This window comes from Lolium rigidum, unplaced genomic scaffold (assembly GCF_022539505.1).
Source record: "Lolium rigidum isolate FL_2022 unplaced genomic scaffold, APGP_CSIRO_Lrig_0.1 contig_68122_1, whole genome shotgun sequence".
Lineage (NCBI taxonomy): Eukaryota > Viridiplantae > Streptophyta > Magnoliopsida > Poales > Poaceae > Lolium > Lolium rigidum.
In genome coordinates, this window is record NW_025901348.1 from 3,782 (window position 1) to 19,885 (window position 16,104).

The 16,104-nt window shown below is 42.2% G+C and overlaps 1 protein-coding gene across 1 annotated transcript; it reads left to right on the plus strand.

Moving 5' to 3' along the window:
* The first annotated feature begins 4,846 nt into the window (after nucleotides 1–4,846).
* LOC124682111 (transcription factor WRKY45-1-like) lies at nucleotides 4,847–5,997 on the plus strand. Its single transcript, XM_047216869.1, has 3 exons — nucleotides 4,847–5,148; nucleotides 5,271–5,372; nucleotides 5,475–5,997. The coding sequence occupies exons 1-3, from the start codon at nucleotides 4,847–4,849 to the stop codon at nucleotides 5,995–5,997; spliced, it is 927 nt and encodes a 308-aa protein (XP_047072825.1).
* The last annotated feature ends 10,107 nt before the right edge of the window (nucleotides 5,998–16,104 follow it).

The window sequence follows — 16,104 nt, forward strand, 5'->3', positions numbered from 1 at the left end:
CAGGCGGGATCCAGAGCTAAGCCCCCCTCCTATTCGAAGCCGGGTGTGGCCTCGCCCTTTTGCTCTTCCTTCGGTTTGGCTCCACGAAGGCGCCGCCTAGACTAGGAGCCCCACTCATATTCAAAAGGCGCCCAGCTTTCAAGACGATGATAATAATTAGGCTGCCTTTTTCCAATATCATGGAATAGCATGGCCCGGGGCTAAGGTAACTCCAGTTGTAAACCTCTTCCTCTAGAACACCATGTAACAACGCATTTTTGATGTCTAGTTGTCTTAGGCTCCACCCTTGAGAAACAGATAAAGCAAGAACCAATTGAATAGTGGTTGATTTAACAACTAGACTAAAAGTATCTTCATAGTCAATGCCATGTTTAAAACTTTTTCCAACCAACCTTGTTCAACAGTACCATCTGCATGTTTCTTGGTGCGGAGCTGCGGTGACCCAACAACATACTACTGCAATGAGTGATTCAATTGGTGGATCACTAGATCTAGATCTACTCTATCCTTTCCTCCAAAAAGATGCAAGGAGTGGTGGAGGTATCAAGAGGAGGACCAAGCTCTTCTAGGTCAACAATGGAGGAGAGAGAATAGATGGGGAAGAGCAATGTGGAAGAGGTGGAAGAAGGGTATAAATAGGAGCCCGGAAATATGATTGTTGGGGCAGGAAAACAGGCAGATTCGCGACCCAACCGGTACTAGCTCTTTCCAAACGGTACTATCTCTCGCGAATAATCAGCACAGAAAACGAAAAAAAAACAACCCAAACCGGTACTACCTCGTTTTGGGGCGGTACTACCATTCGGTGCAAATCTGAAGCAAAGCAGGAAACTCAGCAGGTGAGACAGAGGGCGAGCAGCAGCAGCGCAACAAGCCAGAGCAGCACAACAGGAGGCAGCAAGGCGGCATGCATGCATCAAGCCAACGCACGGCCTAGGTCAACGCGCGTGAGGGGATCGGTGCTCTCCCGTGCGATCATCGAGCCAGCGTGCGGCCTAGGCGAGTGGCAGCGGTGGTCTGGGCCGGCAGCGCGGGGTGGAGGCTTGGCGTGGCGTGGGCTTGAGGTGGAGCTGGGCCAGGCTGAGGCACGGGCGGCCCAAAGCGGCGCGGTAGGTGGGCTAAGCGGCGAGGCGAGCGGGCCGGCTGGCCTGGTTTGGTTGGTGGAGATGGGCTGCGGCTGGAGGAAGGTGACCGGGCTGACCGGTACTACCGGTCCGGCACCGGCCTGCTTCCAGGGGCTTGTAGAGCCCATGTCGGTACTGGGCCGGTAGCCCAAGCGGTGGTACCGCTGCCCCTTTTCCTTTTCCTTTTAAAATCAAATAGGAGATATGGGAAATGCAATATCTCGAGTTAGGAAATTCGAAATGCAGCGAAACCACTTTTGCTAGAAAGAAGAAAAAGACGATAAGAGATACCTCCACACAAGGTGAAAATTGGAAATGAGTGGAGGATGATTTTCTATGAATTTATAGGTGCAACCTGTCAATACGGTAAACCGGGAAAATCATCCAACTCGAACATGCAACATGAGATGCATCCGGAATCCGTTTCCGATGAGCTAGAGCTTATCATGAGAATGAACACAAGCTCTAAAATATCTCATGGATAAGAACCAATCAACAACCAAGAAACACGATGCAATGCATGCAAGGTTTGAGCTCTCTCCGACGATGCAACCAACTATCCTACCGAGCACAAACCTTGAACTTGTGCATTCCACTTGAACCGGAAAACTCTGTCTTCATCCCTCTTCAACATTGCACATGCCACCATCTTCATCCCACTTCTTCAACATACACGCCACCGTCTTTATCCATCTTCTACACCGTCTTCATCCGTCTTCTACATTGCACTTGATATTTTTCATCTTGCAATCGTGAGACCAATATGGCTCAAGCATTGCCTATGTACACGACCTAAGAGAGAACCTCAACACAACCATTAGTCCATAGGAATTGTCATCAATTACCAAAACCACACATCGGGGCTCCATGTCCTTTCGCCGGTGTTATGGGAAGTCACAACGAGTTGAGAGGCATAATGAGAATTCCACAAACGATACTCGTTCATGAGAATCGTATATGAGAAAGTCTACATATGTCGACATATAGATCTTCCTTGGAATTGCTAAAATCCTTTTTGGACCTGAACCAAACTCCATGAAGTGTTTTGTTTGCACTTATTTTGGTTCAAATGAAAGGAAGCAATTGAGCAAGAGTAGCACTCTCTCATCAGAGAGAGGTATTACGATAGTAAAACCTTCTGCTCATAAGTATCTTCCATAGGGAAGATAGAATGAGGTGGTGATAAAGCGAGGCTTGTAGCACAAGTGTTTTTCGCAAAAACCTAACATCATTCATGATGTGACATACCTTCTTGGTATGAGTGGAATTATGTTTAGATACTATATGCCATTGTCAGTAAAGATCCATTTGGTTGATGTATGAAGTAGTGCCTACATACTCTCATGGGTCACTCAGTTTGGATTTATACATTAAAGTCACTAAAGGACTTAATATTCCAAATCCAAAAGAGAATCGCAACATGTGTGTGAAACTTCTGGAGTCATTCTTGACTTGAAGTATTCGGAGATAATTGTGTGGTACAACCGACTATGTGAGTTCTTCCGTGAGAAGGATAACTCTAATATCAATGATTGTTGATGTGTACTCATGGATAAATCCTTAATTGTATTTTTCGTCACCTAAGTGGTGTTGATGATATTATCATCAATATCTTTATGCGAGACATTTGAGATACACACAATCATTTTAAGACGGAGATTTGGGTCAAACCAAATGGTGCTTAAGTTTTTAACTAGATCTTGTTCCCCAGGAACAAATGTATATCAGTCTTCATATATCCCGAAATATTGAAAAAGTTCAATACGGATATATAATATCAAAGACACATATGGTCATATTATACCTAATATGGGATACCAATCCTTTGAAAGGTAGGGAAGATGGTGAAGTGATAGAGGATCTAAAGTTCCATATCTACCATCGGAGCACTCAGATATGTTGCAAAATATGTCAGGCCTGACATTATGTTTGTTGGCAATTTATTGAGAGTGCATTCCCCCCGAAAGGTATAAGGTTTGGGTATGTAATATTCTCAGATATATCCAAGGCACAAAAGTCTTGATTATTTCTAGTATGAAAATCAAGATGGGACCAAGGTGTGATATATGATAATGGCTAATTATGTGATCCCATCAATGCCATATCAAAGACTGTATTTACTAGAAGAGTATTCAAAAGAAAGTCTTCAGACTCTAAATGAGTCCTTCCAGTGATCATTCTGTAATGATTCGAAGTATCACAAGATGTGTATGGCCTCTCAGAATGATTGACCACATTTAAGATCATGTGGAGATTCATTGGAATCACCAATCATTATCTACCAAGATAATATTACTTGTATTGCTTATGGGTTATATTTATCCTCATGAATTACAGAAATGTAAGAGCATAATTTGCAAACAAAATATTATGATATTCACAGGATCTCTACCAATAATTGTATTCCATAATTAAGTTCGTGGAATTGGCAAGAGGCAACCTTTAAGTTTGCATTGTTGAGGGGGAGTAAAATCCCTAGGTATAGCTCGTTGATGATCTTCCAATCACTAATATTGTACTTTTTTCCTTTATGATTTTTCCCTAAGGTTTTTCATACAAGTTTTTTAACGAGACAATAGAAATACAAGTACGGACTATGCCATATTTACGTGGGTTTTTAAAGGAGTTTCTTTCTCCTCTATTTTCTCCAGAGGGTTTTTTACGAGGAGTTTTTGGATTGCAATATACAGATGACGAATTGATCAAGGGGAGTGTTGAGAAATAAAACATGCGATCAATTATATTGAGCGGATGCCTCCCATGACGTGTTTGTTGGGGAAAAGCTGTCTCCCAACATACCCCTTCAGCCTGTATATAAGTGGGTCTTCCACATTTCAATGAAACAAGAGATTCATTTGATCTATTATTTGTGGCTCTTCATTCTATACTACAACACTTCCCAAGTAATAACAAAAAACAAGTCTACGTGGGGGTCGCAACGTGTGGTTAGCAAGTTTTCACGGCGTAGAAAACTTCCGTGTCTACTCAGCAGATGGAGAAAGGTCGTAGTTTGTAAATCATTTCATGTCCCCCAATTCTGAACAAGTGATACACTACCTCTACTAAGAACAGCGATGTGCGTACGCACATCTGCCGGTTGCACTGTTGTATTGGCGGCTGCACCACTCGATTGGTTGGAGTGAGCTAATGTAATAGCAGATGTCACGAAATTACGGAATCTGATGAAGATTGCAGGTGCTAAGCAAAGAATCTAGGGCACCGGCCTAGCATGCAAATGCTGACTGGATCGTTTCTCAGCAAGGTCCTGGGCGGGTGGAAGGAAGTTTCGTAGGAATTGCTGGTGACCATTCAGTCAAAGGCCACGCACGCACGAGTGACCTCACACGCCTGTGTCATGGCGATGACGATTGTGTATATATCTGCAACAGAAGCCATGTCTCCCTTTGTTGCTTCCTGTGATTCGAGTGTCTACCCTGGCCACCCGGTCGTCCGGACCCACCCCATGCTTCTTCCATGCAGCTTCCTCCTCCTCAGTCCTGCCGTCCTCACTGCTTTACGGTTTTCTTACTGCTTTTCCACCTGACCGATAAGAATGCGAGTAGTCACAAGCAAACACAAGTACACCACAACTCATTAGTAATTAGTTATTACAGCACCCCTACTCCTACGCTAAGCTTAATACGGAGTACTAGAAGTGGACGCTGCACACTAGCTGGGTGTAGACCGTGTAGTAGCTAGCGGCGCACTACTGCTGTAGTTGCATGGCATCCTCGGGCGGCGGCGGCGGCGGGGGAGACGTGCCGGCGGAGAGGGCTGCCGCAGCGGTGAACGACCTGATGGAGGTGCGCGAGGGCGGGGAGAGGCTCAGGGACTGGCTGCAGGAGCAGTCGTCGGAGTGGACGGAGCTGATGGACGGGATGCTGCACAAGCTGACCAGCGCTCTCTCGGCCTTGGACACCGGCTGCGCAGCTGGAGCGTCGGCGGCCGGATCGGGCGACGGGGTGCTCAGGCCGACGGCGGAGAGCTCGGCCAGGAGGACTAGGAAACGCAGCTTCAGCAGGAGGTAATAAAACCCTAACTGAATAGTTTGTTACTAATCGATTGCTAATTAACTTCCGTGTGAATGTGTGATTGATGCTCATTTTGATCAATTTGTTCATCAATTTTGGTACCTACGGATGGCAGGTCCCAACGCTCCTCTAGCACACGAGTAACTCACACGCTGATTGATGGTCACGTATGGCGGAAATATGGGCAGAAAGAAATCCAAAACTCGCCTCATCCAAGGTACTATATGTATTTACAGTTGTTTCACGAGAAACACAATTTCTGTTTTACGCGCGCCGGCGATCACGAGCGTGTTCATGACTTCATGGTTCCATCTTTCAGGAGCTACTACAGGTGCACGCACAAATCAGAAAGAGGCTGCGATGCCAAGCGGCAAGTCCAAGCCTGCGAAACCGACCCGCCCAAGTTCACCATCACGTACTACGGCGAGCACACCTGCACCACGCCCCCGGTGACCATCGTGGACGCCAACGATGGCCGCGGAAGGAACAACCTCGTCAGTTTCGCGCGGACGTTTCCTCAGCTGTCCGATAAGGAAGGTGGCGCGGCCACTACTCAGCATCTGTCCTCCTCCTGGTGCGCGAGCGACCGCGTGTTCAACTCCTCGGGCGCCGATCCGTTCGTGCAGACGGACGAGCTCGCCGTGGTCGTGGGATCTGCCGGGAGGACGAAGTCGACGGTGGGCTCGGTGCGGGACTACGGCGGGCTTGGTGACAGGGCGGGAGGCGGCCAGGGCGGTGGCACGAGCAGCTTTCCATCATCACCAAGCAGCATCGAGTTCATGATGAACTCGCTAGGCAGCCTCGGAGATATCGATGACGACCATTTCCCGTGCGATCCATGACCCAAGGGACAGGACTGGAAGCCGGTGGTTTCATCGATCACTTCACTCGCACTGATGTGTGCATGATGTGTAAGTGTATGCGCATAGTATGCTTGCGCATGAATGTAACCAGTCTACAACTTTTGTTTAGGTAATTACCAGTGTACAGCTGATTTTGGGTAGATTAGGTAAGTTCAGTAAATGCCAGAAATGTATGCGTACGTACGCCAACCTGTATGTTTGTGAAAGAATCTATTCTATAGATATTATTGGTTTTGCTAAATCTAAGTCGTCTGATGCCCAAATCGACGCCCGGAGTCATCTAATGTATACATTGAAATTCATACAAGAGGGGAAGTTAATATTAGATCAAACAGCTAGCATCATCGACATAGAGATAACAAATCTAGGCCGACTAAGATGTAGATGGACTCTCATTTTCTGGTCTACCGTGAATAGTAAACAACGGAGAACTAGCTTGAAAACGATTAATATTCAATGGCTTCCATACTCCAGACCGTGATATATAGCATCATTCATAGTCTCCTTGTTATGTGGCATGGCGCTTACACACTAGTACATAAAACACTACCATCGACGTGGCAAAACCATCCTAATGGCATGGATCTGACGTCGCGTCAACTGGTATTTGATACGTGCCTCTAGCGCACCACTGGTATGTCACATAGATCCACAAAATTTAAACATTTTAAAATGTGAACCTGTTCTATTGGTTTTGAAAAATTTAAGTGAGGACAACTATACCTGGCCCCCTTTCGAATGTGGAGCTGGATTCTGAAAAGTTTCCGCTCGTGCTGATGGAGGGGCTACAACGCAAGGATCCGGAGAATCGAAGCCTATGTCAGCGTGAAGGATAGAAGCACGTTGCTCGAACTAAATCTCAGGGTTCAGTAGATGCGTGGAAGTCGATATCGGTCAGGTGTGACCGGTTGTTATATGCAGTGGCGGCCTGAGGTGGTGTGGATTAGCTACCCAATAGATCTGGTCAAGATTGTGGATGCTCGGCGTGATGATAGCGCAAGGTGTGTTCTAAGCACGAAACACACCGACAAACCAGATGTCGGTTAATTACATATGTATGTGGCATTTGTGTGGGGGTGTTGAAGCAGTGTTGGCGATTACCAACTCAAGTTGGTGATTGTATATTGGTACTGTTGTCAGGTGATGGACAGGAGTCATCCATGTGAAATTTGTGAAAGTGGTGATGACACATATGTGAATTTGACTCAAGGTGACTCAATGTCGATTGTGAAATTGCTTCAAGTTGGAAGCACTTCCACAGTTCCACGCACACCAGTGGTCAGTGTGTGATGTTGAGCGGAATAAAGGAATTATAGTTGCAGGTGAAGTCATGTGAAGTTTAGGGGTAGAAGCGGAGCTTGTTGTAGACAACTGAAGTCCAGAGTGCATGAAAGTTTGACAATTGGATGACCTCAAGGTGGTGGAGAATATTCTTCATGGTGGAGTTTACTGACTTTGTGTTGAATATTATGTATGTGTTGGGTTACATTTGGAATTTGAGTTGTATTTGATAAGGGGTGGCCCGATCTTCTCAGTAATCAACGGTGGTGATGATGATCACGGGATGAACACAGCGGAGATAACTTGATGACGAAGTGGATGATAACTTGTATGACGCAACGAGATCTCTCGATTGGTCCCTGCCGCCAATGCAACAGCTCTTAACCCTGCAAGATATTCGCAACTCCACACACTTGCGCACGTAGCCGCCGACCACGAAGCGGTAAGTTGCAACCGTCTAATTCCCAATGGAACAGCAGATCACACAAGACTTTCAGGGTTTACACCAAATCAAAACAATATGGTGTAAGAATTCGATAGAGTTGCCAAGCAATCAACTATGAACTAGGGTTTATCTTAAACGTGGTCTAAACCTAATTTGGGGGCGTCCTGGGCACTTATATAGGAGTTCAGGACGACTAGAAGTCGAAAATACACATAGAAAACCGACCCAGATCAGATCTGGTCGAGACAGACTCGGAGGTCGACCAGTCCTGGGACCGGGCCATCCGGTTTCTGTTGGAGATATATGCCCAAGAGGCAATAATAAAGTGGTTATTATAATATATCTTTGTGTTTATGATAAATGTTTGCATACCATGCTATAATTGTATTAACCGAAACATTGATACATGTGTGTTATGTAAACAATAAGGAGTCCCTAGTAAGCCTCTTGTATAACTAACTTGTTGATTAATAGATGATCATGGTTTCGTGATCATGAACATTGGATGTTATTAATAACAAGGTTATGTCATTAGATGAATGATATAATGGACACACACCCAAATAAGCGTAGCATAAGATCAAGTCATTTAAGTTCAACTTGCTATAAGCTTTCGATACATAGTTACCTAGTCCTTCGACCATGAGATCATGTAAATCACTTATACCAGAAGGGTACTTTGATTACATCAAATGTCACTGCGTAAATGGGTGGTTATAAAGATGGGATTAAGTATTCGGAAAGTGTGAGTTGAGGCATATGGATCAAGAGTGGGATTTGTTCATCCCGATGACGGATAGATATACTCTGGGCCCTCTCGGTGGAATGTGGTCTGATTAGCTTGCAAGCATGTGACTAGGTCACAAGAGATGACATACCACGGTACGAGTAAAGAGTACTTGTCGGTAACGAGGTTGACCAAGGTATGGAGATACCGATGATCGAACCTCGGACAAGTAAAGTATCGCGTGACAAAGGGAATCAGTATCGTATGTAAATGGTTCAATCGATCACTAAGTTATCGTTGAATGTGTGGGAGACATTATGAATCTCCAGATCCCACTATTGGTTATTGGTCGGAGAGGAGTCTCGACCATGTCTGCATAGTTCACGAACCGTAGGGTGACACACTTACGGTTTGATGTCGTTTTAAGTAGATATGGAATATGTAATGGAGCTCGAATGTTGTTCGGAGTCTCGGATGGGATCCGAGACATCACGAGGAGGTTCGGAATGGTCCGGAGAATAAGATTCATATATGGGAAGTCATTTTCCGGGGTTTGGAAAAAATCCGGTGTTTTGACCGGAGCTTCTAGAAGGTTTTGGAAGGACCGGAATAGTCCGGAATATTATGGAAGGTTCCGGAAGTGCGCGGGACGACCCGGCCTGTCTAAGGAAGTCCGGAGGGTTCCATAATAGGTGTATCCATGTTTTCCTTAAGGGTTAAGAAGTGTCCCCTAAGGCAGATTCAGATTTGGCAAAAGTGTCCTAGTTCTAGTAGGTTTACCTACCGGAACTCTCCCAAACTTTGGGGGCAGGTCTTGGACGACCCAAGGACCTTTTCCACCTATAAAAGGAGGGCAAGGGGAGCCCCAACATGTACACAAGTCGCAGCCCTAGCTCCCTCTCTCCAAACCCTAGCCGCCCCCTCATCCCGCTTCTCCCGTAGTGCTTAGGAGAAGCCCTGCCGGAGATCTCCACCACCACCGACACCACGCCGTCGTGATGTCGGGATTCAGAGGAGGATCTACTACTTCTGCTGCCCGCTGGAACGGGGAGAAGGACGTCATCATCAACACCGAACGTGTGACCGAGTACGAAGGTGCTGCCCGACTGTGGCACCGTCAAGATCTTCTACGCGCTTTTGAAAGCGGCAAGTGATCGACTACAGCAACAACGAGATCTAATCTCGTAGGCTTTGGAAATCTTCGAGGGTTAGTCTCATGATCTTCTCGTTGCTACCATCTTCTAGATTGGATCTTGGCTTGTTATTCGTTCTTGCTGTAGGAAATTTTTTGTTTTCTATGCTACGAATCCTATCAGTGGTATCAGAGTCGTGTCTATGCATAGATTGGTTGCACGAGTAGAACACAATGGTTTTGTGGGCGTTGATGCTTTTGTTTTCTTTAGTTCGTGTACTTATCATCTTGCGGGATGGTGGGATAAAGCGGTTCGGGCTAACTTTACATGACCGCGTTCATGAGATTTGCTCCACGTTTGACATGTAACTTGTATTGCATAAGTGGCTTTGCGGGTGTCTGTCTCTCCCACCATAGTGAAGATTCAATCTACTCTTTCTATTGACAACACTAGTATCACCGTTGTGGTTCATGTTCGTAGGTAGATTGGATCTTACTCGAAAACCCTAAACCACGTAAAATATGCAAACCAAATTAGAGGCGTCTAACTTGTTTTTGCAGGGTTTGGTGATGTGATATGGCCATGATGTGATGATGAATATGTATGAGATGATCATTATTGTATTGTGGCAACCGGCAGTAGCCTTATGGTTGTCTTTATATTTCATGTAGTAGTATTATTTCAAAGTAGTTGTAATAATTTCTACATGTGGTGAACAACCATGAAGACGGCGCCATGGACCTTGACGCTATGCCGACGATGATGGAGATCATGCCCGTTGATGATGGAGATCATGTCCGTGCTTTGGAGATGAAGATCAAAGGCGCAAAGTCTAAAGGGCCATATCATATCACATATGAATTGCATGTGATGTTAATCCTTTATTGATCTTATCTTGCTTAGATCGCGACGGTAGCATTATAAGATGATCCATCACATTAATATCAAGATAATAAAGTGTTCTCCCCTCGTATGCACCGTTGCTACAGTTCGTCGTTTTGAAGCATCTCGTGATGATCGGATGTGACAGATTCTACGTTCACATACAACGGGTGTAAGCCATGTTGCACACGCGGAAATACTTGGGTTTGCTTGACCAGCCTAGCATGTACAAACATGGCCTCGGAACACAGGAAACCGAAAGGTTGAACACGAGTCATGTGGATGATATGATCAACATGTTGATGTTCACCATTGAAGCTACATCATCTCACGTGATGATCGGTTTTGGTGTAGTGGATATTGATCGTGTGCCACTAAACAACTATGAGGGATGATGTATTAAGTGGGAGTTCATTAGTAATTATATTAAAACATGAACTAATTATCATGAACATAGTCTGAATAGTATTTTGAATTAAATTTGTAGAATTGGCATCCGTTTTCTACCATGCGCTAGTCTTGTAATTGAGATAGAAAATACTGATAAGTATGACAAGTAACTTTACGGACTGGTACCGTATTGTTAAAGAATCAAGAAATTATTAAGTCTTATTGCAAACTTTTAGTAAACCTCACATTGCTAATTCAAAGAACAATGGTTTCAATTAGTACCTAAAATCATCTTGTCTCCGTGAACTTAAAGTTCAAATCCTTTTGAAAAGTAAGGAGCTGGAAATTTTGTTTTCAGAAATAAGCAAGGTATGAGATATATGTGATATCTAAGACCTTATTGCAAGATGATAGAATATAATATAGTGAGACTACATAAACTCATAAGTTTTATGGGAATATACGAAGGTTGAAGACGCTAGGCGTCCCGATCCTCCAACTAGTTGGGCACTAACGATATTCGCATATCCATGAAGTGATCGTCCTTAGTATGCACCGTTGCTAAGACTCGTCGTTTCGAAGCATCTCGTGACGATCGGGTGTTATAGATTCTACGTGTGCATACAACAGGTGCAAGTTAGATTTGCACAAGCGAATACTAAGGTTAAACTTTACGAGCCTAGCATGTACAGACATGGTCTCGGAAAGTCGTCATGATTTGGTGGATAAAAATTATGAGTGAAAATGTTCATCACATTAAAAGGTTACTAATAGTGAAATCCGGAACACTTGTCATATGATGATCAACTTCAAAGTAAGAACCTCAAGGTTATTGGTATTTGACCAACAAACCTAGAAGTTGTTGATGTTGAAGTGTTTTTCTGAATAATGAGGAAAGCTAAAAGAGAGAAACTACAAAAGATTTTTGGCAGAAAGAAAGAAAAGACTAGAAAGTCTAGCTCAGGTGTATATAGATGATATACATGTTATGAATGTATTCCTAGTTTGGTCACACAATGAAATTCTTGGGTATTTGTACCATATTGGTTGGTATGAAGTGTCATACAAAACAACGCAATACAAGAATACAATGGCCTAAGTGACTGACAAGGAATATGATAGGAATGCACGTCTGGAACAAAAATAAAGTGTTATTATGTTCGTCGTTGGCATTCTATCTAGCCCTTCAGATTTATAATAAAGAACTTCATAATTGTTGTTTTGTTCTCGGTCAAATAAAAACAATGAGTTGTTCAAAGTTATGACCGTACTCCATGTACGATGGATAAGTTATTATAAATCTTAATGGTGAAACACACATGCATAACACTGACGCTAAAATGCCATAAGGCAAATGATTTGTATTCCACTTATTTGTGGAACCGCCATTTAGTTCATTTAAAAAGGTACGCATGAAGAAACTCCATGCAAATGGATTTTTGGAGTCATTTGATTTTTGAATCATTTGGTGCTTGCAAATCTCTTCTAAAGAAAATGACTGAAATACCGTTCATAGGCCAAGAGTTGAACGGGCAACTAACTTAGTGGAAACATACAGGATGATGTATGTGGTTCACTGAGCATAGTTGTGTGCGGGAGATTCTTCTACTTCATGAAAGCTTTCAACAATGAATTGAGTATATATATGTGGATATATTCGATAAGGAAGAAGTTTGAAACATTTGAATGGATTCAAATAAATTTCAACATGAAGTGGAAATCATCGTAATAGAAAATTCAAATATCTATGATTGGATCATGGTGGAAATATTTGAATTACGAGTTTTAGCGAACATCTAAGAGAGTTATAAAATTGTTCTACAACTCACGTTTCTTGGAGTATCATAGTGATGATGTAGTATCCGAGAGACGTATCCAAACCTTGTTGGATTAATGATGAGATAAAATAATATGACGCCATTATATTTTTGTGGATTATGCTTTAGAGACTACCGCTTTTATACTGAATAGAGCATCATCATTATCCGTTGAAATGACACCGTACGAGTTATGGCATGGGTATAAACCCTAATAGTCCTTTCTTAAATTTTGGTATAAGTAAATGAGTTTACAACCAAAACCGGATGAATGTCTTTGTTGTTGTCCCAGAAAACAAATTGGGAATTCTTTCCACTATGAAGTAAAAGACAAAAGTGTTTGTTAATGTTACTTGCTTATTTCCAAGAAATTGTTTTCTAGCGAAGTATTTGAGTGGGAGGATAATAGAACTTGATAAGGTTTATGAACCTGAGCATAATGATCAGAGTAGCGCAGCATCGGAAATGGTTCCGGAAGCGGCCACGACGATCATGGCTCCCATGACTACAAAGTGTTTTAGCCGTGGAGATCGAAGTACCTATTGAACCTTGTAGGTATGATTTACTTTGTGATCAAATAAATGATTTGTGGAAAAAGGATTGTTTTTGAACAATGATAAACCAACTACATACAAAGAAGTTATGATGGGCCCTGACTCCATTAAAATGGCTATGCGCCATAAAGTCCAAGATAGGTGAATACTTTTTGAAAGTAAATGGATCTATAAAATTGATAGACTTGGATATAATATCCTTTAAGAAGCTCAACTTGTCGGAAAGTTGTTTACGACAAAGTTCAAAGAGTTGACTGCGAAAAGATTATATCTTTAGCAGCGATGCTTATTGTCTATGCGGATTGTTCTAGTAATCGCTACATATTTCTTTTATGAGATATGCTAGTAGGATGGCAAAATACATTACTTAACAGAAGTGTGTATTAAAGGTGTATACAAGATACAACCGAGAGTTTTGCTAGTCCGTGGAATACTAGATAAGTATACAAACTTCAATTGGATGAAGTGAGTATCGCGGAGTTGGAATCTTCACCGGATGAAATAGTCAAAGAGTTTTTTGATTTCATCAGAAACGATGAAGATGCTTGCATTTGCAAGAAGTTAAGTGGGAGCGCTGAGACATATTTATAATACTTTATGTAGATGACATATCATTGATTATAAATGATGTAATTATATACTTGATGTGATTAAAAGGTTTCATTGAGAATTAACTTCAATGAAAGGATATGAACTGAAACATATTTAGTGTCAAGATCTATGAAGATAGATTGAAACACATAATAAGTTTAAGTTAAAAGTACATAGAATGAATATTGAAGTAGTTCAATATAAAAATATTGAGAAGGTGTTCTTTTCCATGTGAAGGTTTAACAAAACTTGAGGGTATTTTGACACTCGATGAGTAAAAACACATGAGTGATTTTAGATCACGAATAATATGTATGAAATCAGATGTCATGTGCTCTAAAGTGTTACGAGCATATACCAGAATGATTCATGTAATGATCATTGGACAACAGTAAGAATATCCCTGAGTGCTTTAGAAAAACCAAGGATATATATAGTTTTGTATGGGGTAATGACAAACAAATCGTTGTAAGGTGTTACACCGATATTAGTTTGGTCACATATAAAAATAAAATTTCAATCTCAATTAGGCTAAGTGTTGTTTAAAGGGTAGCACAATGAGCTAGAAGAAGTCTATGATAGATTTAGATGAGTTCTAAATATTGTGACGGATTCTACAAACGAAGGCAGAGTATGTCATTGTTTTGACAAATGACTGAGGATGTTAAGTCAAGAAGTTCTTTGAGAACTTGGTGTAGTTCCGATAGTGTCAGAACTTTGAAGCTATATTGTGTGTGACAATATTAGTGACATATTTCAGACCGCGGAATTAAGGTTCCACCGAAGACTGAACATATATGATTAATGCCGACTCATTTGGAAAATGAGTGATGCGTTGAGACGCAAATGAATTGCAAAATACATACGTTTCTGAGCGTGTCAGATCCATTGACTGAAACCTCTCCCGTGAGCAAAACATGATAAAGCACCAGAAGGCCAAGGTGTTACTCCCTCCGATCCTAAATATAAGCCATATAGTGTTTTAAGAAAAATTCCATAATATAAGGTTTACTACGTTTCCCCACTTGTATGGAAAATATTTTTAGTGATTCGATTATGTTTCCTTAGCTTATGCAAAGTCCTCTATTAGCTCAAGTTAATTGCCTAGGGTTAATCCTAACCAAACAAGGTGTAATTTTTCCAAAAGTGTGTTTCTTAATTTCCATGCCAAAAACTATATGGCTTATATTTAGGACCGGAGGGAGTATATCTTTACAAATGTAAACTAGATTATTGACTCTAGTGCAAGTGGGAGACTGTTGGAGATATGCCCAAGAGGCAATAATAAAGTGGTTATTATAATATATCTTTGTGTTTATGATAAATGTTTGCATACCATGCTATAATTGTATTAACCAAAACATTGATACATGTGTATTATGTAAACAATAAGGAGTCCCTAGTAAGCCTCTTGTATAACTAGCTTGTTGATTAATAGATTATCATGGTTTCATGATCATGAACATTGGATGTTATTAATAACAAGTTTATGTCATTAGATGAATGATATAATGGACACACACCCAAATAAGCGTAGCATAAGATCTAGTCATTTAAGTTCAACTTGCTATAAGCTTTCGATACATAGTTACCTAGTCCTTCGACCATGAGATCATGTAAATCACTTATACCGGAAGGGTACTTTGATTACATAAAACGTCACTGCATAAATGGGTGGTTATAAAGATGGGATTAAGTATTCGGAAAGTGTGAGTTGAGGCATATGGATCAAGAGTGGGATTTGTCCATCCCGATGACGGATAGATATACTCTGGGCCCTCTCGGTGGAATGTCGTCTGATTAGCTTGCAAGCATGTGACTAGGTCACAAGAGATGACATACCACGGTACGAGTAAAGAGTACTTGTCGGTAACGAGGTTGAACAAGGTATGGAGATACCGATGATCGAACCTCGGACAAGTAAAGTATCGCATGACAAAGGGAATCGGTATCGTATGTAAATGGTTCAATCGATCACTAAGTTATCGTTGAATGTGTGGGAGCCATTATGGATCTCCAGATCCCACTATTGGTTATTGGTCGGAGAAGAGTCTCGACCATGTCTGCATAGTTCACGAACCGTAGGGTGACACACTTAAGGTTTGATGTCGTTTTAGGTAGATATGGAATATGGAATGAAGCTCGAATGTTGTTCGGAGTCTCGGATGGGATCCGAGACATCATGAGGAGGTTCGGAATGGTCCGGAGAATAAGATTCATATATGGGAAGTCATTTTCCGGGGTTCGGAAAAAGTCTGGTGTTTTG